This window comes from Anoplophora glabripennis, unplaced genomic scaffold, assembly GCF_000390285.2.
Source record: "Anoplophora glabripennis isolate ALB-LARVAE unplaced genomic scaffold, Agla_2.0 scaffold970, whole genome shotgun sequence".
In the NCBI taxonomy this organism is placed as follows: domain Eukaryota; kingdom Metazoa; phylum Arthropoda; class Insecta; order Coleoptera; family Cerambycidae; genus Anoplophora; species Anoplophora glabripennis.
The window spans coordinates 128,357-155,797 of NW_019418466.1; the positions used below are offsets into that span (position 1 = coordinate 128,357).

Sequence of the window (27,441 nt, forward strand, 5' to 3'; positions counted from 1 at the left end):
ATGTTAATGGTAAACGATAATAATGGTAAGAAACAAATCGTGGCGGTCACAAAGAAAAATGAGCTAGGAGAGTCACATTTACAATTGCTCAATTCAGGTTCGTATAAAATCAACGTTTTTATATGCTCTACGTAGTTTAGCGGGCCTTTTTAGATTTCTCCGTGATATTTTCTTTAAAAATATCAAACCCGGTGCACCTCATCCAACTAGAGAATGTTAGCGACGAAACTTTAATATTGTCTAAAATATGTAACGGTGACGGGTTAATATCCGAACTGAGAGTTCAGTGCGTCTACGAAACCGAACCAGAACTGAGACTAACTAGACTTCTGAGAAAGCAGAGGTTCGATGAGGCGGAAAAGTTTGCAGAAAAGCACCATCTCGGTTCGATGTTAATACTAAAGGCTAGAGCGCAAGTAATCATTGATAAAACAGTTTGCACTTCCGATGATGTTAATAGATTGATTGAAATATTGGAGTCGATAGATGACGATCATTTCAAATTGCAGTGCTGTTCTAATGTCGAATGCAACAGTTACGAGGACTTGAGGAAAATTTTGAATTACGGTTCTATGATAGTACCAAAAACTCACGTAAGTTGTTTCAGTATGTTTGGGTGTGCGTTTGAATTCCCTTATAGACATTATTTATCATGCAATTTTTTTGATCTGCTAAATTCGGGCATTTACGGCTACTCCGATCATCAGATTGACCCATAACACTTGCACTTGCACAGATAGAGTAATCATAAATAAAAAATACAGCAAGTATTAATATTGGGGAGTTTCATCACAACATGACAATAGGGCTTAACCTAATGCTACATAGTTGGTGCATACGACGTATGCACGTGGCAGACTTGTCCTTCGGAAAAAATGTAAACAATTATTATTGTGAAACATTTAGTAAATTTCAAGACAATTGTTTTCCACTTTTTAAATAAATAAAATAAAATGTATCGATTTTGTAGTACGAAGATAGTGTTGTTTAAATTTTAGCTCGAATTTTAGTAATTATGAATCTCTTAAAACAGGAATTTAACTTTTAATCAAATTATGAATTTGAAAAATATGTAATTAAAGTACCCAAAGATTCATTCGTTCAAATAATCATACATATTAAAAATAATTTAGGTACTTACCAAAAAAACAAAACTCAGTAATTTTTAAATGCACAAGTACAATCAACAACATATGCTCAAAATATCCACCACCATTTTCGATGCACGCACAACACATTCGAATCCAATTTTCGTGCACTCGCCAGAAAACACCTCAAGAAAAGGAAATAGCAGTACGCAAAAAACACTCAGACACGGTCCAATTCCAGATACCAACTGAATTGCGTATTGCTGGACAGCTTAGTACCTTGTGTTATCTGCCATGCCATTATTACATTGCTCGATATGAATTTTATCGATTTTTAAATTTGTTACGCTAATTATTTTTTAGAATTAAGCATAAATAAGTTCAAAAAAGTGATAAACATTGTATTTTATGGTCTTCTTGATACACAATTATGTCAGTGTTCCTTAATTAATTGAACTTTTGCACATCAACTTGGAGATTTTGATAATTTTTTTCTCGGAAATGGTTGAGTTTAGGATCCACGTCATATAAGGTTTTTTGTTTATTTTAATGTATTCTATCGTCTGTTAAAATTAAGGCAGTCAAACTTCTAATACCCTGTATACTTAGACTTTGTTATTAGAGTATTCAGTCTTTGACATAAAATTGATGTACTTGAATTATTGTGTTTAGAGACTTTAATTATGACTTTATATGTTTAAACGAACATTGGTTTTCTGTAGACGAAATATTATGTGATGTGTATGTGTGTGTGATTGTACTTCTACCAGTACAGCGGCGGCTCGTGTCAATAAATGGCTAAAATTTTTAAATTTTTCAAGGATAAATGACTAAATGAATCTAGAAATTTTTAGTTGCATTTACAGTATTATCAAAATTCACGAGAAGGATTTTCATTCAAATTTTATAAAAAATAGAAATATTTACGCAACTATTTGGTTATTTTATTAGTCTGCTCTCAAATAACCATAAATAAAAATACCAGAACTTTAAAAATGTTATTTACAGTAAAATTAACGGAAAAAAGAGTTACCTAATAATTAAAAAAAAATTGTTCCTACTCAGTTTAAGAATACTAAAAAATATGAAAAAACATATAAACAAATTTTCATGAGTTATCTATTTACATATAAAACAACGCTGCCAGCTTTTCGTTTGCCTCGACTTTTAACAAAATATTTTAAAAACATTCACTTTTTACAAAACAGGACTATTCGTTGGTCTTTTAAATTTGCAAATTTACTTATAATGCCTTATGGGGACTGGGGATCGGCACCAAAAACTTTGCAATATTTCTTTTTCTATCGCTATCATTGATAAGTTGTTTAAGCGCTCTTGTGTCCATCATATTTCTTAAGTAAATTTTAATGCGCTTAAGACACGAAAAGTTTCTTTCTGCCGAAGTACTTGTTATTGTTGTTAAAACTAGGCAAAACAATTTGTATGTTTCCGAAAATACCATTTTGAATTTCTTGTACAATATTTCCACCCTTTTTTGAACTTCTAAATTACGAAATTGTTCATCTCTCGTTTTTCAACCTTTCTATTTTAAAAACGTTTGAATATATTTGTAAACATTCAAACGATTTTTTCGGGAAATTTGTTTGCATGTTCGAGAAATTTTAAGGAATCTACTAAACAACAATTTCGTAGTACAGCATTTTATAGCTCTAAAATATTTTTAATTCGACGCAACTTCTGCCCTGTTTATTTCGTAGTTGTCATATTTTTCGCACAATTAAAAACATTTTTCTTTGTTCCACATATCTATTGATAATAATTATCATACCAAGGAGATTGGAATTTTCCCAACTCTATTAAAAACTGCTGTTATTTTTGATGTTGCTGACTATTCAAAATTTGTTGTTTTTCTACTTCATTACGTCTTGAAAAAGGTATTTCAAGTAGAGATAAAACAATATTGTGTGCAAGATTCATTATTTCTGACGTATATCGATAATATAATATCTATTATATTATGTTAAATTTAGTCTCACCTGTTTTGTTGTAAGGAAGTTGTTTTTTATTTACTTTAAATTAATACCTGCCTTGTCTTAGTCCTTAAAGCCTTTGCACTATCATCACTCAACACCCACGTTACACGGATACCGTGAAACTGACACTGTAAGCCGAACGAAATGGGCCTCAGGTTCCCCGCGTAAACACGTTAATTTAACCGTCTCTTGTGGAGGGGGAACGATAGCATATTTATAGGCAAGTGTGAAGCGTTTACAAGCGAGGAAATTGTGGCCTCGCTGTGGTGGGGAGCGGTAACAGTAGGTATATCATGCCGTGCAGATGGAATCGGCGAGATATTGAAACAATTATTTTATTGTTATTTGATTTATGATAAATGTAATAGGTAATGGGTGAGATACAAATTTTACCGTGAGGCCTGGCTTCAGTTGCGTTATACGAAGAGCCGCCGCTGTCTTTTACCTTTATGCATTTGTTTATGACCTATGCAAACATTTTATTACGTATTTAAACACCAACAAATAATAAATTGTATAATAATAATACAAAATTTTTTATGTACTCATTTTAGCATGAGAATAAAGAACAGATATCGATTATGCTAAGAGTGGTGATGGATACGCTTTTTAAGTTCGATACTTACATGGCAGTGTACTCTCACTACGACCTGCAGACTTGGTCGAGATTTTTAACGTGCGATTTGATAGATGAACTCAAAATGTATTTGAAGAATGTAAGTTATTTTTTTACGTAGAAGGAATCGTGTTTGTTGGAGATAATCTTTTTTTAACTCATTTGTAGTTCCAAATTGAAGAAGCCACCATCATATACAGCCGGTTAGATTTCCAAACCGTAGACAAACTAACCGAAGAAAAAATCGAGGAGATACTGTTAATCCTTAACAACGTAAGTCTCGAAAAATTTATTCGTCCAACACAAGCCTTATAAACATAATTTTTTAAGGTACCTATAAATATTTGTCAGCCGTTCTTACTCACGTTTATACCGATCACGATGGTCAATAACCCTTCGACTCTGCCCATTTTCGTGAAATGGTTACGAAACAGAATCTTGCAGTTGGAGAAGAGAGACAGTTTTAATTTTCCGGAGAACGGGTTAAAGTTCGCAGAGTATATCTTGAAACTGTTGAAAGTCGAAGAGGGCAGCTACATTTTCTTCCAGCGACAGTGCATGTTACACAAAGAGGTTCTCAACGGTCTGGTGGCTCTAACGGAGGCTTTGAGGGGTTTGCAATTGCTTAAGAATAACTTTAGGATTAATATTTCTCTGTCGGAGTATATGATGGTAAGCGAAATAGTCACATAACGATTTCAAGGGTTAAACGTTGGCGTGTTTAGGGTCCCAAGGCGGTCATAAGGAATCTATTGAATATCGTGATGCCGCCGGAAGATTACGACTTGTTTTTAAAGGAGTTCCTGTATAAGTTTATGATACAGAACGGGTTCGAGCCAGACGAGATATTCCTAGAGGAGATTAAGGTAAAACGAGCGCCTTTCGGTCGCTTACGTTTACGTTATTATTTTCCAGAACTTGATAAAGTACGACGAAGAGTACTGGGTTAATATCGTCGAGGCGATCTTGAAATACATCAGTTCGGTTAAAATCAAACTGGAGGCTGTGATCGAGATCTTAGAAAACGCTCAGGTCCCGTGGTGCGATACCGTGAGGGCAATCGGTCAGTGTGCCCTGCAGTATTCGCACCCCCTGGTTTCGAATATAAAAGATATACTCGAGAACGAGCCGAGACTGGTCGTGTTGAGGAATCCGAAGTATAAAATAAAAGAAAAGCAAATTACCACGATTTACGAGGTGAGTTTTAGCGTTGCTGTTTTATTTATTGTAGTTTATAGATTCAATGAGCAAAAAAAAAATGGACGTTTTCGATATTTTTTAAACTTTGGGATTTAATCTACTTTGAATTTTATGAAACCGGTGTTTTTTGTTTTTCCAAAAAAGTTTTTGGAGGTCCGTGGCGCCATGTCAAAATTTAAACCGTTACAGCGTTGTTCGGAAAATGAAAATGCATATTTTTTTCAAGTGGGCGTCAATTTGACCCAAATTATCCTATTGAAACGTTTTTTTTTTTTTTTCAAAATGTGCAGAATTTCATCAGCTTGTAACCTGAGGCGTTATTTCTTTATTTATCTATCTACTGCTATGACCAGCATTGATTCATTTACATGTGACATAGCAAAATTTGAAATGATCTTATCCATTATTAAATCAACCTAAGACTCTAAAACTAAGTAGACTGCTCAATGTGGAACCCAAGGAAAAACTGCCTTTTTTCGGAGATTTCTCCCGAATTTGACACTTCGCTTCAACACGCCCATTTCTTGGGTCCAGACGTTTCTGTTCTTATCTTATTGGTGGGCTTCCTGAATATCGGGACACTTTGGTATAACTATACTATGTTAATAATTACCTAATTGACTGGACTTACAGTTATATAAATAATTCTGTGACTAACTGAACTTACAAATAACCCTAGCCTTCCTCTAATGACTCCGTGTAGCAATACAGAATGGATTAGTCAATCTCATTTAATATATTCTTATAGCTTGGAAAAATCCGCCTAAAAACCAGCTATTTGATCTATTACTTTCTTTTCCAATTATTACCAATTTGACAATTTGATTTAATTCTAATTTGGAACCTTTACGCTTTTCTCGTGTTTTCGCGCGTTATTACAAATATGGCCTTTGTTCTGTCCCAGACTATGCTGACGCCTCCTGGACGCAACAGATGACTGTCACATGGCGACACGTTTTCGAGAAGTTACTTAACCTGAAGTGTTTTGGGATTGTTCTTAGAAGGCCTAATATAACTATTGAACCCCAGTCTTCCTGAAAACCGACCCGTAAATTGCACGGATCTGATTTTTGTTACAAGCTTTAATAAATACTCGCTGTTTTTTCGTGAAAATTAATGCTTTAATTTAAAACATTTTTGAAAAACATGTCACTGGAAGTATTGTCCATCGTTAGCCACTACTTTTCTCCACCTTGAATTCAACAACTGAAAAACGGTTTTTGAGGCGATCTATTTTCTGGTATCTTGATGCGGTTGGAATCGGAAGGGGCAATATCTAGGGAATATGGCGGGTGGGGTAGGACTTCCCATTTAAGCGTTTTGAAGTAGGTCTTCGCCGATTTTGCAACATTGTCATGCCAAAGTCACTTTGTCATGTCTCTGTTTGTATAGGGGCCATTTTTCCTTCAATGCTTCTCTTAAACGCATCAATTATGGTCGATAGCGAGCTCTCGTGATGGTTTCATTCCGTTTGCGCGGCTTGTAATAAAGCACACCCAAATGCAGAACAGAAGCTTACCCCACGATTTTCTACGGTTAGGATTATGGTAGCATATCCTTTTTCATCGCCAGTCAAGATACAATGCAAAAAACCTTTCCTTTTCTGTCGTTGAAGCAACTGTTCACACGTGCAAGATGCCGTTCTTTCGGCTTCAATTCGTAATTAAATAGATAATAAAATATTGAAAAAATAAGTTTACTTTGGCTTAATATGTAAAAAATGAACGATAGCTTCATTTATTTATTTAATAATAGTAAAATAATTCCGAAATTGAAATTTTAATTAATATTTCATTTAACAATAATTTTTGTGACATTTTTGTAAATTAAAAAAAAAAAATAAGTATAAAAGATGCATTTTTTCTGGGGTTCAGGGCTATTCTACGAATTCGTAAATATGCCCATTGTTATTTTTTCGTCAAGCTACCCCAGTTTTAAAAAAAAGAAATTTCTACGACGAATAGAAGCCGAGATATTGCAAAATTTACAGCGCTCATCAATTTAAACTTTGGATTTCACTTTCGCATAAATAGCAACAATTTTATTCAAATTGTTGCGAAAAACGCACGGTTTTTTAATGCACAATTTGAGAATGTTCATGTCAAAAAAGAAAAAAACAGTGATATTTTTTAATAGGTCTCTTAATTACGTCTTTAAGATTACAATGACGCTTTCAGAATCATGTTTGGTTGAAAATTAACGCCTGTACAAAGGCTTAAAGTTCCTAACTTTTGGAGCCTCCGTTATAAACAAATAGAATTGTGCGAAAACTATTGCACCTACAGCGCCCACTTTTGGCACACTTTTGAAGTGTGACAAAACCCTCAACTTGTCATAGGTTTTATAAAATTTTAACAATAAATGCGATAGTTATAAAAAAATTAAAAAATGGGCACTTTTCTTGTTTTTTTGCAATACCTTTTTTGTTTATTAACCGTTTTTAATTTAACAAGTCTCATTTTGTAGATAATTTTACTCCTTACCAGCTGTCTGTGAGTCACTTTTCGCTAAAATGGATGGTTTTCCCTGCAAAGTGAAAAAACTGTTTTCCTCACTTATTTGTTTAAATAGAAAAGTTAGCTTATACAATTTTTTGACTCACGAGATGAGAGATGTCTTGTATTAGAGTATATTCTTTTAGACAATTTTACAATAATCTCGCGGATAGGAATTTTTTCGAGTAAAAATTTTATTTGCTTGGCCTAAAATCATTTTTTCTGAAGCGTCTAAACCAATCTCTTCATGCTCTTTGCGATAAAGCACGGTCGCCGTAAATCTCAACAAGAATTATGTGTGCAGATTTCTTGTGAATGAAGTAGTGCAATAAAATTCCCCGCAAATACTTTTTTTTTGGCACGAAATTCGACAAGTTTAACACAAAAAAAGTAGTTTACACTTCAGCGAAATAACATACATTGAATTTCAAGCTCGCTTATAGTATTTCTTCATACATTTTAAACCACAGACATATAGCTCTGATAACGCCATCTGTTGGAAAACAGAGTGAACTTATTCAACGCCCCTATAAAAGAAATGATTTCAAATTAGGTTTTTCTTTTTGAATATTGAATATTTGACAATTTCCTGTACGTCATGTGTCGCTTACACTTTTTTGGTATTTCCATATAATTTTTTTTTTAGTTGGAATATGTTGTAAGGCGCATTATCTACATTAATGAACCGTCAATTGTGGACGACGTTTACCAGTTATGTAAAACTGAGGCCGAAAAGCGAGGAGTTGACATCATTTTGGTGCAGCATTTTATAAAAAACAAGTAAGTCTGTCCTGACGTATAACAATTTTAATGACACAGAGATGAGCGATTTCTGGTGTAATTAAGACGAAGATGGTGAATCTTTTAAAATATTACGTTTTTAGAAATGAGGAACAAGCTATGTCTGTCTTAGACAACATCGGAAACAAACAAGAAATTTACCTGTGCGCTAAATGGGTTTCCTCATTCGCAGAAATTATTATAAATAATGAGGTAGTAGGTTTTTTTTTCTGTCTATATCTTAAATTGTTTCTACACATTTTTTTTAAAGATCAATTCGAATAAATACGCCCCGATATACTACAAAGCCCTTGGCCCGTTGTTTAGAAGACTGATGGAAAATAACGTTAATAAAACCGACAGCCACATTATAGACGAGGACTTGAAAATTTTGAGGGGCGTTTTTAAATTGAACAAACTGTTTGGACGCAACGTTACGACATACGATCTAAGATCCTTTTCTAAAAAGAACAGTATCTTTGATGAAATAATCGAAGAAGTATCCGAGGACTTTAATAAAGGTAACGATAATAATTTCACCTGAAATTCGATTAACCACGTTTTATTTTTTCCGTTTAGGCTCGTTGAATATGGAATATATATTCAACGTGTGTGATAACCTAGCAGTGTTCTTGTCCCTCGACAAAGACAGCGTGTTGATTAAGTTTTGTGAGAAAGTTGCAAAATACGACGCAATCGTGAAGGTAGCCGAACGTCTGTATGACGGCGAGTCAGATTCGCGAAGTCTTTGCCTCGTCGCAGTACTTCTCCTGAAATATACGGCCTCCTGCGACACCCATATGTCGTGTGACAGTTTCAGCGATAACTCCGACGGGTGCTTGCTTCCTTGCGATTCGGGTCCGGGCATCTCGTCGAGCTCGGAAAACGCCAGTAACAGCTTCGTAGTCGGTTCGAGGTTATGCGAGAAGATCGTGGTTAAAGCTTTAATTAACGCCAAGGAGTACGAGTTGCACGATGTCATGGAGGTGGTGAACTGGATATACAGCTGCTTTTACTTGACGAGGTCCCAGGATCCTCTTCAAACGGAACTTTTCAAGCATATTTACCATTCCGAACACATTTTACCTGCTTCTTCTACTTTCGCTGCAATTAGGAATGTGTTTGAGCTATTCTGCAATTTTATCGGTAAGTTGAAATTTATTTACAGCTGTGGAAAATAAAAAGTTTCCTGTTGAAACTGTTTTTTGTCCGCAACTGCACACTATACTTTGATTTTAATAGGAGATAAACAAAAAGTGTAATTTTAGGGAAAATTGAATGGCAAAAGCTGCATTTCTATATATTGATTTGTTTTAATTGCTTTTTCGTGATGTTGAATAACTTTTTTATTTATGAAATTTTTGAGAATAGAGATTTTTATACATTTTTTCACATAAAATTCAATGGCGTAAGTGATATTTTCCTATAACTACCAATTTTTCAGTAATAATTTTGTTTTAAATGTAATACTGTAACTTTAAGTCAGGGTCACCATAATACTAATCTGAAATTATTTTGTTCCTTTTAAATTGGGTGTAAAAATCGAAAACAATGTAGGGAGTCCCATTAATAATGTATGTTTAGAATGTAAATTTTAGAAGTTGTGGAAAAATATCGCTTACAATACACTGCACTTTAATACATGAATTGTAGGCAATCTGCAGTGCATGTGCAGGGAGTCAGTCATTGACGCTGAAAATCAGCGAATCCTCTGAATTCTTTGAAACTGCATGGATTTACGTGAAAATTTAGAATATGGCTCATCTTAGGCTCAACTTCAAAAGTGATATAAGCCCGATTGACGCTTTTTGTTTTTTAGGGGTAAAAAGTACCCCTAAGTGAAAAAAATTGAAAAAATTAAGTTTTAAGCATTTTATTGATAAAAATCTTGTTCAAGCACAACAATTAAATAATGTTCCATGTTCTCTAACATGTTTTATGATATATTTGATCTATTCGACCCTTTATTTAACCCTTAAAAACTACCCCTATGCAAAAAATAATAAAATAATTGCTTTTTAAAGATTTGGAATGATTAAATCGTGCAATTATTTAAAATAAAGGTTACCTTATAGCTAATAAAAGAATTTTTCCCTTTCAACCCCTAAAAACCACCCCTGTGTTGACAAAAATGATAAAAAATTACATTTTAAAAGCTTGGAATGCTTTAACGGTGCAATTATTTAAAATAAAAATTCCCTCATTGCTTGTGAAAGAATTTGTATCTCATAACACTTTTCAACACTTATAAATCATCCCTGTGCTAAAAAAATTATAAAAAATTACATTTTAAATCTTGGAATGCTATAATTGTGCAATAATTTAAAATAAAAATTCCCTTATACTGTTTATGAAAGAATATTTTACTTTTGCCATTTTCAACTCTTATAAACTACCCTTTTACCAATATTAATGTAAAATGTTTTTATTATAATCGATTTTAAAATATAATCAATCATAAAAAAAGCCTATTTTGCTCCGAAAAAATGTCATTGGTTTTTTTTTACCATAACTCGGTTAATTTTGATGCTACGTATCCTACAAAAAAGCATTTTAAAGATAATTTCAAGAGCTGTAAGATCGTTTGCATATGAAACCTTTTAAGTCCTTTGTTTTTGAAAGGAAAAGGATTGAAGGGCTCGAGACAGGTCGTTTTTTCACTAAAATGGATACTTCAAGCGGCGATATCTCCTTTATTTTTTATGCTATAGGAATAAAAAAAAGCAAAATATTTGTTGAAAAAAGAAAGCTACATTTTTGTTGTCTGTCATTTTTTACTTATCATAAAAAGATAAAGGTAAAGATAATGAAGCTTACCAGCAATTAGGCCATGCTTGGCCCTTTTTGGATGCTAACTTACACTACCCTCCACCTTAACAATCACAAACATCCATGGTACGACAGGAAAATTCGAAAGAATTTTCCTGCCGCGTGCGGGATTCGAACCCCCTACGGTTTTGCCGCACAGCCCTGGCTCGCCTCTGTAGGCAAGCCTTGGCCGCTTCGGCTACCGCCGCGCCTTTTACTTATCATAGTTTCAGAGTTATTATATAAATTTTTTTGAATAGTGAAAAATACGTTTTCAACTTTTACCGTACATTATTAAAAAAATACGCATTCTAAACCGTTCTAACTTCAGGATCGTATGAAAAACACTAAAACAAAATTAATTGCAAAGGGTCTGCGATTAATTTTAATTCTGATGGAAATGGTACAGCATTTACTGTTCATTTTTCCTTAAAAAATATGAGCAACCCATCTGTTTTTGACGATAACTCCTTCAATTTTACTCTAATTAACTTTTATAAGTGCTCATTTTGAAGGTCTTTTTGAGTACTACAAAAAACTCCAGGAGCGTTATACACGTAAAATTAATCTTTTTTCCATTGTTTGACGTTCAATACATCGATTCGAATATTCCCCCCAAAAAAAAGCCCCCTCCAACAAACAAAATTCCCCTTGGAAAAAAACCAAAAAAACTTTTAAAAAAACAATTTCCTTGCTTAAAAAAAAACAACCGCCCCCAAAAACAACCCGAAAAATTTTTAACGCCAAGAAAAAAAAAACAAGCCAACCTAATTAAAAACCAAAATTTTGGTTAATAAAACTTTTTATTAAAAAAAAGCCGAAGTTTTGAAGTAATACCCAAAAAAAACTTGGGGGGTTTTTTTTCAACCAAAAATCCAAAGTTTTAAACCGGAAAAAACAAAAAAACAATGAATTCCCCAAAAAAATTCTTCGAATATTTTTTGCTCAAAATTTGATTCTCTAGCGATTTTCAGCGTTATATTTGAAAAAAAATTTCCACCCCCGAGAAGGGGTGTCAACTCCCAAAAGGCTGGAAGCGTCAATCGGCGCTATGTTCATTGACCTTTTCTCTAACTACCTGCCAAATTTCAAGTCGATCGGTTCAGTTTCAAAGAATTCGGAGGTGAAAAGCTTCAATGTCTGTACTAATATCAAATATGACTTTTTTTTTTAGGAAGCGATAGAAATCCTTGCACAACATACAGATATTTGACCAATTTCGTAACAGATGCAACACTACTATCTGAGGTGAATTTATTATCGTTAAATTCATAAAACAATTTTTAAACGAAAAGATATTGTCTTTCAGGAACAACTGTTGCAGGAAATTTCAATGTTACCTGCAACGATAGACAGTCTTTGCAGGGAAGGGCAGCACTTAACAGCCTACAAATTACTGGTAACTTTAGAGAACGGGCTAAAACGGGCGAGGAATATCAACCCGTCCATTCTCAAATTACTCAGTTCGATTATAAATAAGAAGTGTATTCCTCAACTTCTACACGTGGTGGTTTCCTCCAAGTACATCGATCTCGTACTGTTTGAAAACTTACTCCTGGCAAGCCAGAAGGATTATTATAGGTACATCGAGCACTATCTGAAGTTGTACAAGAGGCAGTCCAGAAAACTGCACGACATAGCCACGGTGGGTATAAAACTCCTGGATTTCTACAACGTGTCTGCGGGTAAAGACGTTCTCTTAAAGGCCATCATTACTTGCAAATGGTGGAACAAACTGAAATCTGTGATAACTGGTATACCGTATGACGTATTCTTCAAAGAAAACTCTGACACGCGTTTGAAACTGCTCTTCACTTTGGATTTGCTTGACATCGTTACGATAAGGGAGTACTGCGATGACTATAAGCTAGACGTTCAGGTGTATTATATGGAATACTTAAAAAGGTAAGTTTGTGTAAGCATTTTTAAATTTTTCGTGAGGGAAGTACATAATATTTAATTTCGAATTGGCGTGTCGTATGTTATCATTTCGTGGTGTTTATACAACGATAGCGATAGCTGTTCCACCTATTTAGGATTTACCTGCCTTCCTCGTTTAGGGCGAGGAATAACACTGCCAGTATCAAAAACGTAGGTTACTACAACAAAGGTTTTAGCATTGAAAACTTCTTGGCCATTTTTAAAACTCAAATACTAAAATTAAATGACTTTTTTCCTGATCTTCAAGTTTGACGTTGAAATTCATAACCAACTTTTGAGTTTTGGATGATTTTAAATAACATCTACAATACGTATTATTAGTTATTCTCGTGTTTGTTGCCAACAGGTTAAAAAATTCTGTCGCATTTTAATGGTGCATCATCCGCGTCCTTTATCAACCCTTTAAAATGCTTAAAATTGAACTAATTGCATTAAATCACCATATTTTGGCTTCCACTACATGCCTCTGTTCTGTATGAAATATTACACAAAAAACTATTCACCAACAGCTAGTAAAAACGCCAAAAAAAAACACAACTAGTCACTAATCAGCATTACAATTTAACACTTCAACTATTGTGGAGAGAGCGCAATTCAGGAAACAATGAAAACGACAGAAAGCGAATCACGATTGAATATCGTTCATAGTGATAATGTTGCCAGATCGAGAGGCTTGAGTTATAGTTAAACATAACAAATAATGTATGATGTATATACAATGACTTAGTTTAATTATTTAATGTTTAAAATTGTTTGTCTTTGTAGAAAACACTCTTGAGAGAACAGAAACGGAATGTTATTGTTATTACTTTACACCTTCTGACAGAAAGTATACCTACCTACTAGTTTGTAGCTTGACTAGTGCCGCTCCAATCAAAATTGAATTATGACCCTAATATCTAATAAACAGCTAAAAATTCGTCATTGAGTAGCAATAACATTTAGATGTAAACTTTGTAGGTTATATCTTACAGAGCGACCTACTCCAGTAGGTATAAAGTAATGTTTTGTGCCAGTAGGCATTGAGTAGCAAGATATCTAAGATATTACATATTAGATCTGACAATAGTAAATATGAAAATATCAATATTGTTCTCAACAGAAAACATTCTCTTCTGAGAACAGAAACGTAATGTTATTGTTACTTTACACCTTCTGTCAGAAAGTATACCTACTAGTTTGTAGCTTGACTAGTGGCGCTCCAATCAAAATTGAACTATGACCCTAATATCTAATAAACAGCTAAAAATTCGTCATTGAGTAGCAATAACATTTAGATGTAAACTTTGTAGGTTATATCTTACAGAGCGACCTACTCCAGTAGGTACAATGTAATGTTTTGTGCCAGTAGTCACTGAGTAGCAATGACATTTAGATATAAACTTTGTAGGTTATATCTTACATAGCGACCTACTCCAGTAGGTACAATGTAATGTTTTGTGCCAGCAGGCATTGAGTAGCAATAACATTTAGATCTAAACTTTGTAGGTTATATTTTAGAAAGTGGCCTACTCTAGTAGGTGCAATGTAATGTTATGTGCCAGTAGCCAGTGAGTAACAATAATATTTATATGTAAACTTTGTAGGTTATATCATACAGAATGATCTACTCTAGTAGGTACAATGTAATGTTATGTGCCAGTAGGCATTGAGTAACAATGACATTTAGGACTAAACTTTGTAGGTTATATCTTACAGAGCGACCTACTTCAGTAGGTACAATGTAATATTTTGTACCAGTAGGCATTGAGTAGCAATGACATATACTTTATAGGTTATATACCGTCCACACAAATTGTCTGTCCAGTTTATGTCTGCTGATTCTCATGATGTGATGATCTTTGCTATTTACTTATTTGTTATATCGTTAGTTAAAAAACACAAAAGGTATATTGGTATCATAGTTTCGCATAAAATGAGGTGACGTTTTGAGAATTGTTTTTTGTGCGTTTATAGCTACTACACAATTTGTTCTATTTTGTAAGCTTTTTTATTTTGAACATTTTGTATTGAATATAGAAATGAACATTTGTTTTTAAATTATTTTAATTTCGTTTTAATCACAGCATTCTGGTCAACTGGAAGCCCGATTACGAATACAAAGCCAGCACAAACGGCAGGGGAACGTTGCTTATAAAAAACGATGAAAACATCTTACTTTCGAAATGCACGCAAGTTATCGATATCATCAAAGATAAAGATGCAGTATATTCCCTGTTGGATAAAATATGGGACATAGTAAGTGTTATGTCCGGGTTGTCTGAAAACTTACCATTTACCATGTGTACCTTTTAGGCAAACTTCTACCATTACGAGGTTTTCATCTGCATTTTAAAGATAATAGGTAACACTGGGAAAAGAGAAAAAACGAAGAACCTGGATCTGCCGCTGTTGCTCTTCCTAAAAAATTACCACCGTTTCAGCCCGCCCGGTCAGAACGAGAAGGAACAGTGGTACAGTAAGTTCACCGAGAGCCAAACGTTGGACGCCCTGTCCGAGTTTAGGCTGCCGTTCATCCAAACGTTGTTCACCTTGGACATTTGGAACATAATTCGTCCTGAAATTAACTTAAAGTCGTATAGGTATTGGTTCGATGCCGCTAATATTTTACGGAAGAATTTGAAGAAGGACGACATATGCATCTACGCCGTCAAAGAAGTGGTGAGCGCTTTACGGCATAAATTTCTTCGGTTTATTCCTTCGTTCGACGGATTTTTATCGAATAGTTTTGATATTCAATCTTTTGTTTTAGGTTACAAGTGGGATTTTGGGGAAGGAGGAATCGGGTAGTTGGACGCTGTATCCAAAATTCGAGGATCTGTTTGCTGAGGTTGACGCATGTGTCCAAAATATTTCCAATTTGGAACGGGCTACCTCTGTGGTTTATCATTTAATGTATCACACTCCAAACGGTAAGTCAAGTGTAATTTTTATTTTATTTAACATTACGGGACGGGTCCAGGGCAGATATTTAATAATTCGGAGGAAAAAAAATTGGAAAAATTGATAGTTTTTTGAGTTGGGCACATGTCTAGTCTCAGATAAAAATTTTTCGCCTGCCCTTGTTGTTCTCGGGCTAGTCATTGTGGGGGCGGACCCGCTATCAAGATCTGTACGATCTCAAGATCACAAACGTAAAAATTAGGAAAAATTCCATAGAACTACCATAGAATGAACTACTTTACCTCAGCTGAATGTTAGGGCTTGATTTTCAAAATGGCGTCCAGAGTTTGCAAAAATAGGCTTTTTCATTAAAAAAAACTAAACATTTTAGAAAAGAATGTTTTAGACGAAAGTTGTAGAACTTTTTATAACAAAAGTTTTGAGCCCAAATGTATTCGTTATTGTAGAATTTACAAAACTTTTAGAATATATAATCCTTGGTAAGTAGAATAAGTGCATTTTTGTAAAATTGCAAAATATTTATAGTTTTTGCAAAAATTTGAGTTTCTCGAAAAAAACATATTTTTTTCAAGTTTCAATAAATCATAAGTAATGCACTAACGTGGCCCATCTTGGGCTTAAAATTTTCTCTAAGAATTGTACTTTCCTGTGCAAATTGTGCACGTGTGGCAAAATAATTGGAAATATGCGAAAAATCTACTTTGACTTTTTTTTTTGGGTCGAAAAATGTACATCTTTTTCTTATCGTTGTAATTTAATCGGAATGGCATTATTGCCATTTGAAAGCTGACAATTTTTCACTTATTTAGAAAAAAAAATATGTCCTACGACCAACAAGAGCCGAGAAATTTTTTAAAAAATCACTACTACCTTTTTTGCAGTAAACTTAATTTTGGAGGTTAATCATTGCAGACTGTTTTTAATATTGAAGTAAAAGTATTCAACTACAACATGTGTAAATTTCAGTCCTTAATATTAATAAATGAGTTCGTAGTGATTTTTAAAAAAAATATTTTTTCGGCACCTGTTGAACATAGGACATTATTTTTCTTTAAATTCGTGAAAAAATGTCAGCTTTCAAATGGCAATAATGCCATTCCGATTATATTTCAGCGATAAGAAAAATATCTACATTTTCCGACCAGAAAAATGAAGTCAAAGTTTCGGTAGATTTTTCACATATTCCCAATAATTTTGCAATACGCGACAATTTGCACAGGAAAGTACAACTATTAGAGAAAATTTTAAGTCCAAGATGGGTCACGTATGTGTATTACTGTTTGATTTTTTGAAACTTGAAAAAAAATCTTTTTTTCGAAAAACTCAATTTTTGCAAAAACCCAAATGTTTTGCAATTTTACAAAAATGCACTTATTCTATTTGCCAAGGCTACGGTAAAGTAGTTCATTCGATTCTACGGAATTTTTCCTAATTTTTGCGTGTCTTTGTTTACTGAACTAACTTTTGACAAAAAAACGAAGTATTTTCGACAGTTTGACCGACCTACATACCAGACACGTTCATCTTGGACGCCGTGAACAATACTGTGTTTCCAGGTGCCGACAAGGTGAACGCGGCAGAGCTGAGCTACAAATACGCTAAAAAGTACAAGGAAAAAAATCCCAATTGTTCCGATATAGAGGCCGCGTGTATCAAGGTTAAAACGAAATATTACAGTTCCTCGGCAATGCACATCTTACACACATTTCAACTAGCCGAGGACAAATACTTACAGCTCGTTGCGCAACCCGACGACTTGGTCCACGCTCTCTACCGAGACGAGAGGATAGTTGAACAAGCCGAGTGTATTAATTTCAGTTGTCCAGGTATTGTTATGTCGTTCCGATTCCCGTGAGGTTGCAAACGTTAAACGACGAGCCCTTACTAATTATATTTTCAGATATTAACAAGGCCGTCGATGCTCTGGGTGTATTATACGATTTAAAAATTCAGCAGATTAGGTACAATCTACTGAACCATTGGTTGTGCAGCTCCAGCAACGAAGTGGACTTCGATTCTACCTTGGCTATAACGAGTATCGCGAAATTGGACACGAATACTGACGATAATCTGAAAAGGTAAGTTTCTTTTGCAGGGTATTCCAACGTTTCACTGTTAAAAATTGTTGGGGGTCAAAATAATATGATTTAACTAAACTTACCTCGGTCTAAGATCACTCAGCTGCTAGAAGGCGTCAAAGTTGGAAAAGGATTTTAATTTCTGTTTCTCTGGTTCCAAAATTGAAACAAGTCATAAATAAATTATACCACAATTTTTATAGTCTTTCCAAAGTCAGTTGAACACGTATAAAAACGCCTAGCAATTAAATTTAATGAGTTTCATAAGCGTCCCAAAAAAAAAATGTATTATGTTCATGGTAAATTTTGGTTATGACTTATCAAAAAACATTTACGTTTTTATTAAAATGTATTACTGCTCGGCAAGAACCAACTGGTATGGCTAAAGTTGCTACTTTATTTTCTTTATATACTTTATATTATAACCGAATATCCCTCTTATTTCTCCCTTTCGCAATTGTAATACGAATGATTAATAGAAGGTGCCTATAATAAATTCCTTTGCCTGAATCACGCCAAATTCCGCATTGCTGCACTGCACTGCTAGGCAATTTGTCAACAACTGAAATTTATGGCCCAGTCGCCCAGTGCGGCTGTGTGTGTGTGCGCTGTTTGTCCGCGCTCGCATTTTTCAACTGGGCTTATACACTTCTACCGCCTCCACGTTTAGTTCGACCAGACCTACATATGAGTATGGCTAAATAAATATAAGTTTTTCGAATTCTTTATTTATTTACAAAGTATGATAAACTTTCGATACAAGAAGTAAAAAATACAGCAGCATATAAACAATTAAATATTTATACTTTACGTTACCGCGTATATAACAATCCTATACATTTTGATAAATTATGACATTTTTAATATAATTTTTCATTTTAAAATTAACATTTCAATAATTTCAGTATATATTTTAGAATATTTTTGGCTGCAATAACGTAGTTTCACAGTCTAATACAACATACAGGTTTGGAAAGTCCCCATGGTACATCGGCCGTTAAGTGAGAGCGATAAAGTGAGTCATAGAAATCCATGCCATAAAGAAGGATGGCTATAATGAAGGCGTCTCATAGTCACTGCCTGTTTCGCCCTTCCACAAGTAGGATCCACTTCCACCTATGAGATGCCTTCATTATAGCCATCCTTCTCTATCGCACGGATTTCTATGACTTATTTTATCACTCTCATGTAACGGTTGATGTACGTAAGAAGTGGATCTTATTTGTGGAAGGGCGAAATGGGCGTTGACTATTAGACGCCTTCATTATAGCCATCCTTGTCTATCACATGGATTTCTATGGCTTACTTTATTGCTCTCACGTAACTTCTGATAGACCATCGGTACTTTCCTACACTGTATATAGTTATAATAATAATAACATTTTTTAGGGCTACCTACATTTGTCTGAGCGGCGACAAGTCGTTCTGGCAAACCTATCTTTTGAAAGCCGGCGTAAACGAGGACGACGTCGCCGATTCCGAACAGAGAAATCTGTCGTTCAAAGCCAAAGCGCTGAAATGTTTTTGCGCCATTTCGGATGTCGACACCATAATCCGAATGACGGACGGCGATTACAACGAGTTTCTGTAAGTTGTTTTTATCCCGAGTGCATCGTCCCGACCACATCGTCTACTTGTTTTTAGGAACTATATCGATAAGTTGTCCCTTCTGAGCGAACTGGAATGTTTGGGAATAGCCCTGAATATCAGTACTTTGGATAAGTACAACAAAAAGGAGCTTCTCAAGCGCTTGTCACAAGTCGGGAAACCCATAGCCGTGAAGGCTATGGCGTCTGTGTGTACGACGTACTGCATTAAAGATATACGGTACTGGGAGTTCATAATAGGCAGTGCCATTAAACTGGGCATGGTACGTGTTCTTTTTCTTCATACAGGGCGCTTTGAATTGCAGGTGATGGGTAGAACCAGAGGCGTCATTAAAAAATTTAGATATCGGGATGTTGAATAAGTTCTCGCTGTTTTTTTTCCCTAAAAATTTAGTAAAAAACCCATTTTTTGGCATCTTCATATAAATGGAAATGCTGCTCAGCCAATGGAACAAAATTTACACAAAGCTTGATGTAAAACTATACCGGGTGTCCAATTTTAATTGATACACGTAAATATCTCGTCAGAGAAGCCACCAATCGAAAAATGGCATAAAGTAAAAGTTGTTCAGTTCACTGGGGGAAACCAGCTGCTTATCTAAGATTTGACCTTGAGCTCACCTTGAAGGTCAATTGAAGGTCAATTTTGGAATTTTAAATGGGACCCCCTATTTTTAACCTTGGAAATGGATTTAGCAGAAAATTTTACATGCGGCTGTGATCATAACCTTGACCTTGAGGTCAAGGTCAGGGTCACGAGTTTAAATGATTCTTCACCCTTGAAGCAGCCGCGGAAAAAGATGTTGACCTCCAGAATCTATGGGATTTACATCAATCACGACCATGGATTTGTCCTTGACCCCCACTTTGTCAAGGTCATTTGAAGGTCGACTATAACAATTGTAGGAAAAAATAATGCTACGAACGAGTGAGGGGAGCATGAACAAAAATATCTTGTTACTCAACGAAGGTATAACTTCGCTTGAGAATTGAAAAAAGAGATATCTGAGTATGTTACAAAGTAAAACTGACTGACAGTGAAAAATTGAGAAAAAATAAAAATATCACTATTTGTGAGCCATTAAATTCTGGATTTAAATCTTCACCTGATCTTCAAATGAACTTTTTATTTGATCCCTTACTTTGCAGCGTACTTGGATACAAATTTACCGTTTTCCCAAGGTCTGATCTAAGTAATGCACGGCCTGGCTGAAAAGAAAACAAAGTGAACCTTCAACTTCAATCCTGAACATCTTCCGCAACATTTGTTGAGGTGAAGGTCGATTTTTATAGTCGACCTTCAAATGACCTTGACAAAGTCAAGGACGAATTGAAGGCCGTGATTGAGTACCTCGATGTAAATCCCATCGATTTTGGAGGTCAACATCTTATTCCGAGGCTGTTTCAAGGGTGACGAATCATTTAAACCCGTTGTGACCTTGCCCTTGACCTCAAGGTCAAAGTTGTGATCGCGTCCGGATGTAAAATTTTCCGCTGAATCCATTTCCAAGGTTCAAAATAGAGGGGTCCCATTTAAAATTATGAAGTTGACCTTCTAGGTGACGTCAAGGTCAAATCCTAGACAAGCATCTTGTTTCCCCCAGGGAACTGAACAACTGTTACATTAGGCCATTTTTCGATTGGTGGCTTCTCTGACGAGATATTTACATGTATCAATTAAGATGGGACACCCGGTATATTAAAAAAAAAAAAATCATCGAATTAGTTGTAATTGTTAAAATTTTCCCCAAACTGCAGTTTGAACTTTCCGGTAATTAAATATAATTGGACATATTTTGTTCCAGTACACCGAACTGAGGACTTATGTGGACTTCCTAAAAATCCATTGTTACAAGAGCTTTTATATAAACGCTTGGCAAGTTATTATCAATAATGCTTTCCACATACCGAATACCCTGTCGAAGGAGGAGCTGCATGAAGTTTATATAAAAAACTTTTTGATGATACAGGTAAGTAACGTTCTTGTTTAAACTGTCGAGTATTATGTTTTTATCGCCAACCGTCAGTAGAGCCTTGCATTACCATAGCGATTTCTGGAAGTAAAAAACACTTTATTTCACTGTAAAAATCAAGCATTTTAACTGACGCAAATATTTTATAAACGTAGCTATTACTGTACGACATTAATCAGAAATTGTTTGTTGCTGTCGCGGCCGCAACAATAAAAGTTTTGTCGCAAATTATTTATAGAAAATGATGGAAGAAGATATTCAGTGAACGCCGCTTGAAATTCGGGAAAAATCGTTAGAAAGGTGTTTCGAAATTCTACCACAAAAATCAGTCGAAAAATACATTCGCCAGTATAACATTGAGAGTTGCTTTCGGCATGCAGCAAAATAAAGCTCTCTCCCAACGGTAAAAATAAAAGTATTTTTATTGAAAACTAGTTAGAGAAAAAGAATGCGTGTTGTAGAGGCAAGTAGAGTTCGCTAGAGAGTCCTCGTGGTGTGGAGTCGTTCGCAGGTATAAGGTCCTTGGCGCCAATCTGTCGTGGACCTTTTCTGTTTTTTGTTCTTGCGCAACTGTTAGATGGGTCACTTGCAGACATGTGTACGCACACACCCTCTGCCAGTATGGATGCCATCACGAAACGTGCAGCCGGTCAGGGAAATGAACCCTTCTACCGGACCTAGTGGTAATTTCCTTGGGTGTGGTTGGCACCGATTTTATTGGGGCAGAAGTGGATGGAAAGCTATTGACCCAGCAAACCTGCCAACTATCTGCATTTGCCAGAACCATCACTTTATACCTACGGGACATTGTTTTCGTCGCACGTGCCCACTCTCTTTGCCAATGCAGGCAGCTGCGTGGAAAAGCGACACGATTGCAGAATTCTACGTTGAGGAATCTATACTCAACAAAACGAAAATCGCAAAGACGATTTTAAGCGAAGGTCAAACTGAAAACATAATTATTACCGATTATAAATAATTCTACTAGATTTACAAATTGTTAACGTAGATAATAATCCTCAAACGTTTTCAAATGAAACTCCTTCGACTCTAGGAATTAATTTTTATATTGCGTCCGGGTGTTCACATTTAATACCTGTTTAACAAAAAATAAGTAAATTTGTTTTGTATTTGCTGTCATTTTTCTGTTTACATTGTCGTAATAAATTGTGATAAGTAATAATATATCCATTTTTCTAAATTATAAATTTTACGGTTGGCGATAAAATTTTGTATGCACCACGTTAGTAAAGTGTCTTTATCGAACTTGCCTGCTATTCGCCTCGTTCGGCTCACAATCTCGGGCTCGTTCAATAAATAATCACTGACTTGGTACATAAATAACTATTTTTTTAGTCTTGTCCGGTGCTGTACTCTCTGAATTTTGAAAATGTAGTCCAGAGGTGTATTATAGACAAAAAGTTCGAGTTTGCGGCCATATTGTTGCAATATTTATCCGACGAAAAGAAGGATGTTTATGTTAAGGTAATTGTATTGAATTATCCTTAAATCCTTGACACATTTTTTGGTTGTTAATTATTACCGCCAAACTTTTTCAGAAAATTTCACCAAATAGAACCCTGTTTCTGGATTTGGATAACTTATCAAAAAATGGAATATGGGGAACTAGAAATGTAAATATTCGTAATATTCTTCTATAACATAATTTATTTATTTGTTTTTCAGATCAAGTCTTGGCTCGCTACAAAAAATTTATTTTAATTTAAGCGCTAATAAAAATGAAAGTTTTCTATTTTTATATTTAATAAAATGTTTATTTTTACTATTTTTCTTTTTTCGTTTATGGTAATTTTTTTAATCTCTTTAATACGTTAAAATTTTTAATACTAAGGTAGGTACTCTCCTGCACTGAACTAAATACAGGGTGATTCAAAACTTATCAAAAAAAATTTTTGAATGGACTCAAATACAATTTTGCAAAAAAGAAATCGAAAAGGGTAGATCGAAAGTGATTTAAAAATATATTTCTGCACGGCACTGGACATTGGTCCAGTGTAAAACCTGACCTTACTGAAGACAAAGCATGCAGTCGGCGACCGGCACGGTGACAAAGTGTAATAAAAAATAAACGAACAAAATAACGAAAGAATTCAAATTCAACTGCTTTTGCCGTTATTGCTATTATTAATTAATAAAATTAATTTGTGGTTTTAATTAATAAAATAATTTGACATGATGATGTTACAACTGTTCAAAATTTTGTCCAGCGACGTGTAAAAATATTTGGCCCTGTTTTACCCAGCTTCCACGAACTAACACAAAAGTCGTCTTGCCTTACCATAAATTAAAACGATATCCATCAACTCCGAGTTGCTATACACGTTAAGCCACTTTTGACACTGGAACAACTACTGTAAACACTATTGCAATGACGTTAATACTAAAATTGGGCTTCAGCATTCAGAATCACCTGTGACCAAGAGGGCGAATTACGCTAGAGACAGTAGCCCAGCGATGTAAGGGTTTTAAATACTACAACATTTTTTTCTCGGAAACTAGATTTTACAAAAATTTTTTTACCATATTGACTATATTTTTGATGACGCATCTATATCCAAAATTTGTTGGAACAAATGTCCTTTAGGGTGCCCCAAAAAAAAGAATATTTCTTTTTTCGTGTTGCGAAATATTAGTTTGTTTTAAGAGCCCCCTCACAAAATGAGCACAAAAAAATTAAAAATTTTTTTAGAGGTCGCTCAAGATTTTTAAAAATTTCCAAAATCGTCAAAAATTTATTTTTAAAATTTTTTTTCTCGTTATTTTATCATTTTCTAGGTTGAAAAAAATCTCAATTCTGAAAATTTCAAATCGATATTTTAATTTCTAAAGGTCGCTGATAATTATTTTAACTTGCAAAGTGGTGTGCTTATGTTTTTGAGCGCCCTCTAAAAATAAATATCAACGAACTAATAATTTTTTTATTGAGTTTGATGAACAAAAGATAAAAGTAAATCATGACACTTAAATTTAAAAAAATTAAAAAATTATAAATATTTGATAACAGTGGGGTAGTAAATTTTGCCTCGAGAAATTTTTTAAGTGTAATTTATTTTTATTCTTTTCATCAAATTCGATAGAAAAATTACTAATTCCTTAATATTTAATTTTAGAGGTCGCTCGAAAACATTTTAAGTACACTACTATGAAAGTTAAAATAATTATGAGCGACGTTTAGAAATTAAAATGTCGATTTGAAATTTTTAGAATCGAGACTTTTTTCAACCTAGAAAATGATAAAATAATGAGAAAAAAAATCTAAGGAAAAAAATTAAATTTTTGATGATTTTGGAAATTTTTAAAAATCTTGAGCGACCTCTAAAAAATTTTATTTGAACTACTACACTACTTTGAAAGTTAAAATAATTATGAGTGACGTTTAGAAATTAAAATATCGATTTGAAATTTTTAGAATTGATCGAGATTTTTTTCAACCTAGAAAATGATAAAATAATGAGAAAAAAAATCTAAGAAAAAAAATTTAAATTTTTGACGATTTTGGAAATTTTTAAAAATCTTGAGCGACCTCTAAAAAAATTTTATTTGAACTGATTTTTTGAGGGGGCTCTTAAAACATGATAAACTAACATATTTTCACAAGACACGAAAAAAAAATATTCGTTTTTTTTGGGCCACCCTAATGTCCTTGTTATATTCACGTAGGTAGTTTTAAATTCTTGGATTGAAATCTGTAGACTTGATTATCCAGATTGATAATGTTTTTAATGAAAGCGACATCTCGTAAGAAATAGAGTAGATACTGCTTTTAGCGTTCCGTAAATTTCCCACTGAGTACGAGCCGCTTGTTAACAGATGGCGCGGACAGTAAAAAGGGCTGACCAACCAATATTTATAATCTATATTTCCCAAAGGATGTTTATTTAAATTTATTCAAGGGCACAACTTTTCCATGCCATACAATGTCACACTTTTATTTTGCGACATATACAGTGGTGTCAGTGGTTTTATTAATAAAGCCATTGTAGCCAACCACACATCGACGCCATCTGTGAACGAGATCCTTGTACTAAGAGTTTGGACAATTCGTATTTAATACGGTTGTTAAAAAAGAAATTATTAAATATTCTCGTCTAATGTCTCTAAAAAGAAAAAAAGGTAAGTCAGATTTATAATCCAATAATATACAGGGTGCGTAACAAGAGCAGGTAAAAAATTTGAAAAGCTGCTATAAACTCGGCTAAAAAAAAATATTTTCCAGGGATGCGATTAATGGGAAGTTGAATTAAAGTGTCGCATGAAACAAACGAATGAAACTTTGCACGATTATAACAAATATTATTTTTTTAAAATGGAATAAATAAAAATTGTCAATTATTATGGAAACGATTTTTTGAAGCTCATGATTTTAGTTGATAACAAATTGTGGTACATCACATTTTTTTCTTTTGTAAGAGCAAAAGTCTTGACGAAATTTAGTAAGAAACTCTATCCAAACCAAGCAAATTGTGATAAAATACGAAACTGCATAGGTTTGCGCATATAAAAGAAAGAAATGTGTTTTATATCGATTTAAATTTACTTATCTATGCATATTTTGATACATTAACTAATATCGCGCGGCAAATTTACAATTAGCCTAATCTACATATATTTTCCTAAGGTCACAGCTTTTAGGAAGACTCTAGATAAAAATGTACATTAAAGATAAATGACAGGCCGAAATCATTATACTTGATACTCGAAAGAAAAAATGCAGCTGCTTAATACGAACACAGATGATGGAGAAAGTAATTTTGAGCAAAAAAGTTCACATCAACATATGTCCGAAAACGCCCTCATGTGGCGCTACGCCCCTTTAAAGGGGGCCATTAAGACACAATTTTATTACAATATCTCGAAAATGCTACGAAATGAATTGGTAAAATTTTATACAGAGGTACCATTTATAACGAAGAATTACTTTATCTAAATCAAATTGACCCATTGTTTTCAGAGGCGTCCCTATGTGGGGGCAAGTCAAGGTTCAAAATCCGTAACTTTTTTATTTTTAAATTCGAAATTCTTTCTTCGAAAATCGAAATCCATTTCTACATAAAAAAGATATATTTGTTTCATTACGATATTTGCAAGGGTTTTCCAAAAAAATCCGATTTTAACTTCTTATTATGCTTCTGCTGAAAATTAAAAAATATGTAGAAGCTAGAATTCTATTTTTCCTACATGAAACAAGTATATCTTTTTTATGTAGAAATGGTCAAGGATTTCGATTTTCGGAAAAAGAATTACGAATTTGACAAACAAAAAAAACTTTTTTGCTCAAAATTACTTTCTCTGTCATCCGTGTTCGTTTGGCACACCGGAAATGAAACACCCTGTATATTCGCCTAAATACATTTTACCTATGATCGTGTCAAAAACGAAAATTGACTTTTTTTTTGCAAAATTTCCACTAAAAAAATTACTCTTTATGTGAGAACCTGCGCAATAAAATCTTTATTTCAGTTAAAAGGTAGGAATGTCAATATTTCATTCATTTTAACTTTCTATCAATGTGTACATTTAACATGATTTTTAAACAAAAACACAGCCGACAAAATGTAACTGACCTCTTCCGAAGATTTTCGACGCACGGAATCTGAATCCTAACAAAATGTTGCTCCATCACATCGGTTTTTCGAGATATCCTAACCTAAAAGTACGAAAATCCTACTTTTTCTTTATATTTGAGGTTATATGTTACATCACAAGATAATTTTTCTCCACAAAACTCGTTATGGCATTTGAAAATACTGCTTTGCTACCTAAAAATCCATTTCGAATAAGCCAAACTAATCAATTTCATCAGACGACTTCTCGCAGAGGAAAGAAATATTCGAACGTTCGTTTTCAAATGCTCTAACGAGTTTTGTTGGAGCAAAGTTACACCTTGTGAACTTGTGAAGTTAAATATATAATCTCAAATATAGTGAATATAGTGT

The 27,441-nt window shown here is 34.1% G+C and overlaps 1 protein-coding gene across 1 annotated transcript; it reads left to right on the plus strand.

Moving 5' to 3' along the window:
* LOC108915108 (kinetochore-associated protein 1-like) lies at window positions 1-23,212 on the plus strand. The gene is made up of 24 exons (XM_023456717.1): window positions 1-97; window positions 154-593; window positions 3,637-3,798; window positions 3,867-3,971; window positions 4,029-4,370; window positions 4,424-4,564; window positions 4,614-4,895; window positions 8,040-8,173; window positions 8,278-8,386; window positions 8,445-8,694; window positions 8,753-9,319; window positions 12,156-12,229; window positions 12,291-12,886; window positions 14,989-15,160; window positions 15,218-15,583; window positions 15,675-15,834; window positions 17,383-17,652; window positions 17,727-17,904; window positions 19,294-19,491; window positions 19,549-19,774; window positions 21,317-21,481; window positions 22,841-22,969; window positions 23,044-23,118; window positions 23,171-23,212. Exons 1-24 carry the CDS (start codon window positions 1-3, stop codon window positions 23,204-23,206), a joined length of 5,274 nt encoding a protein of 1,757 aa, XP_023312485.1. The 3' UTR covers window positions 23,207-23,212.
* Window positions 23,213-27,441: the final 4,229 nt, after the last annotated feature.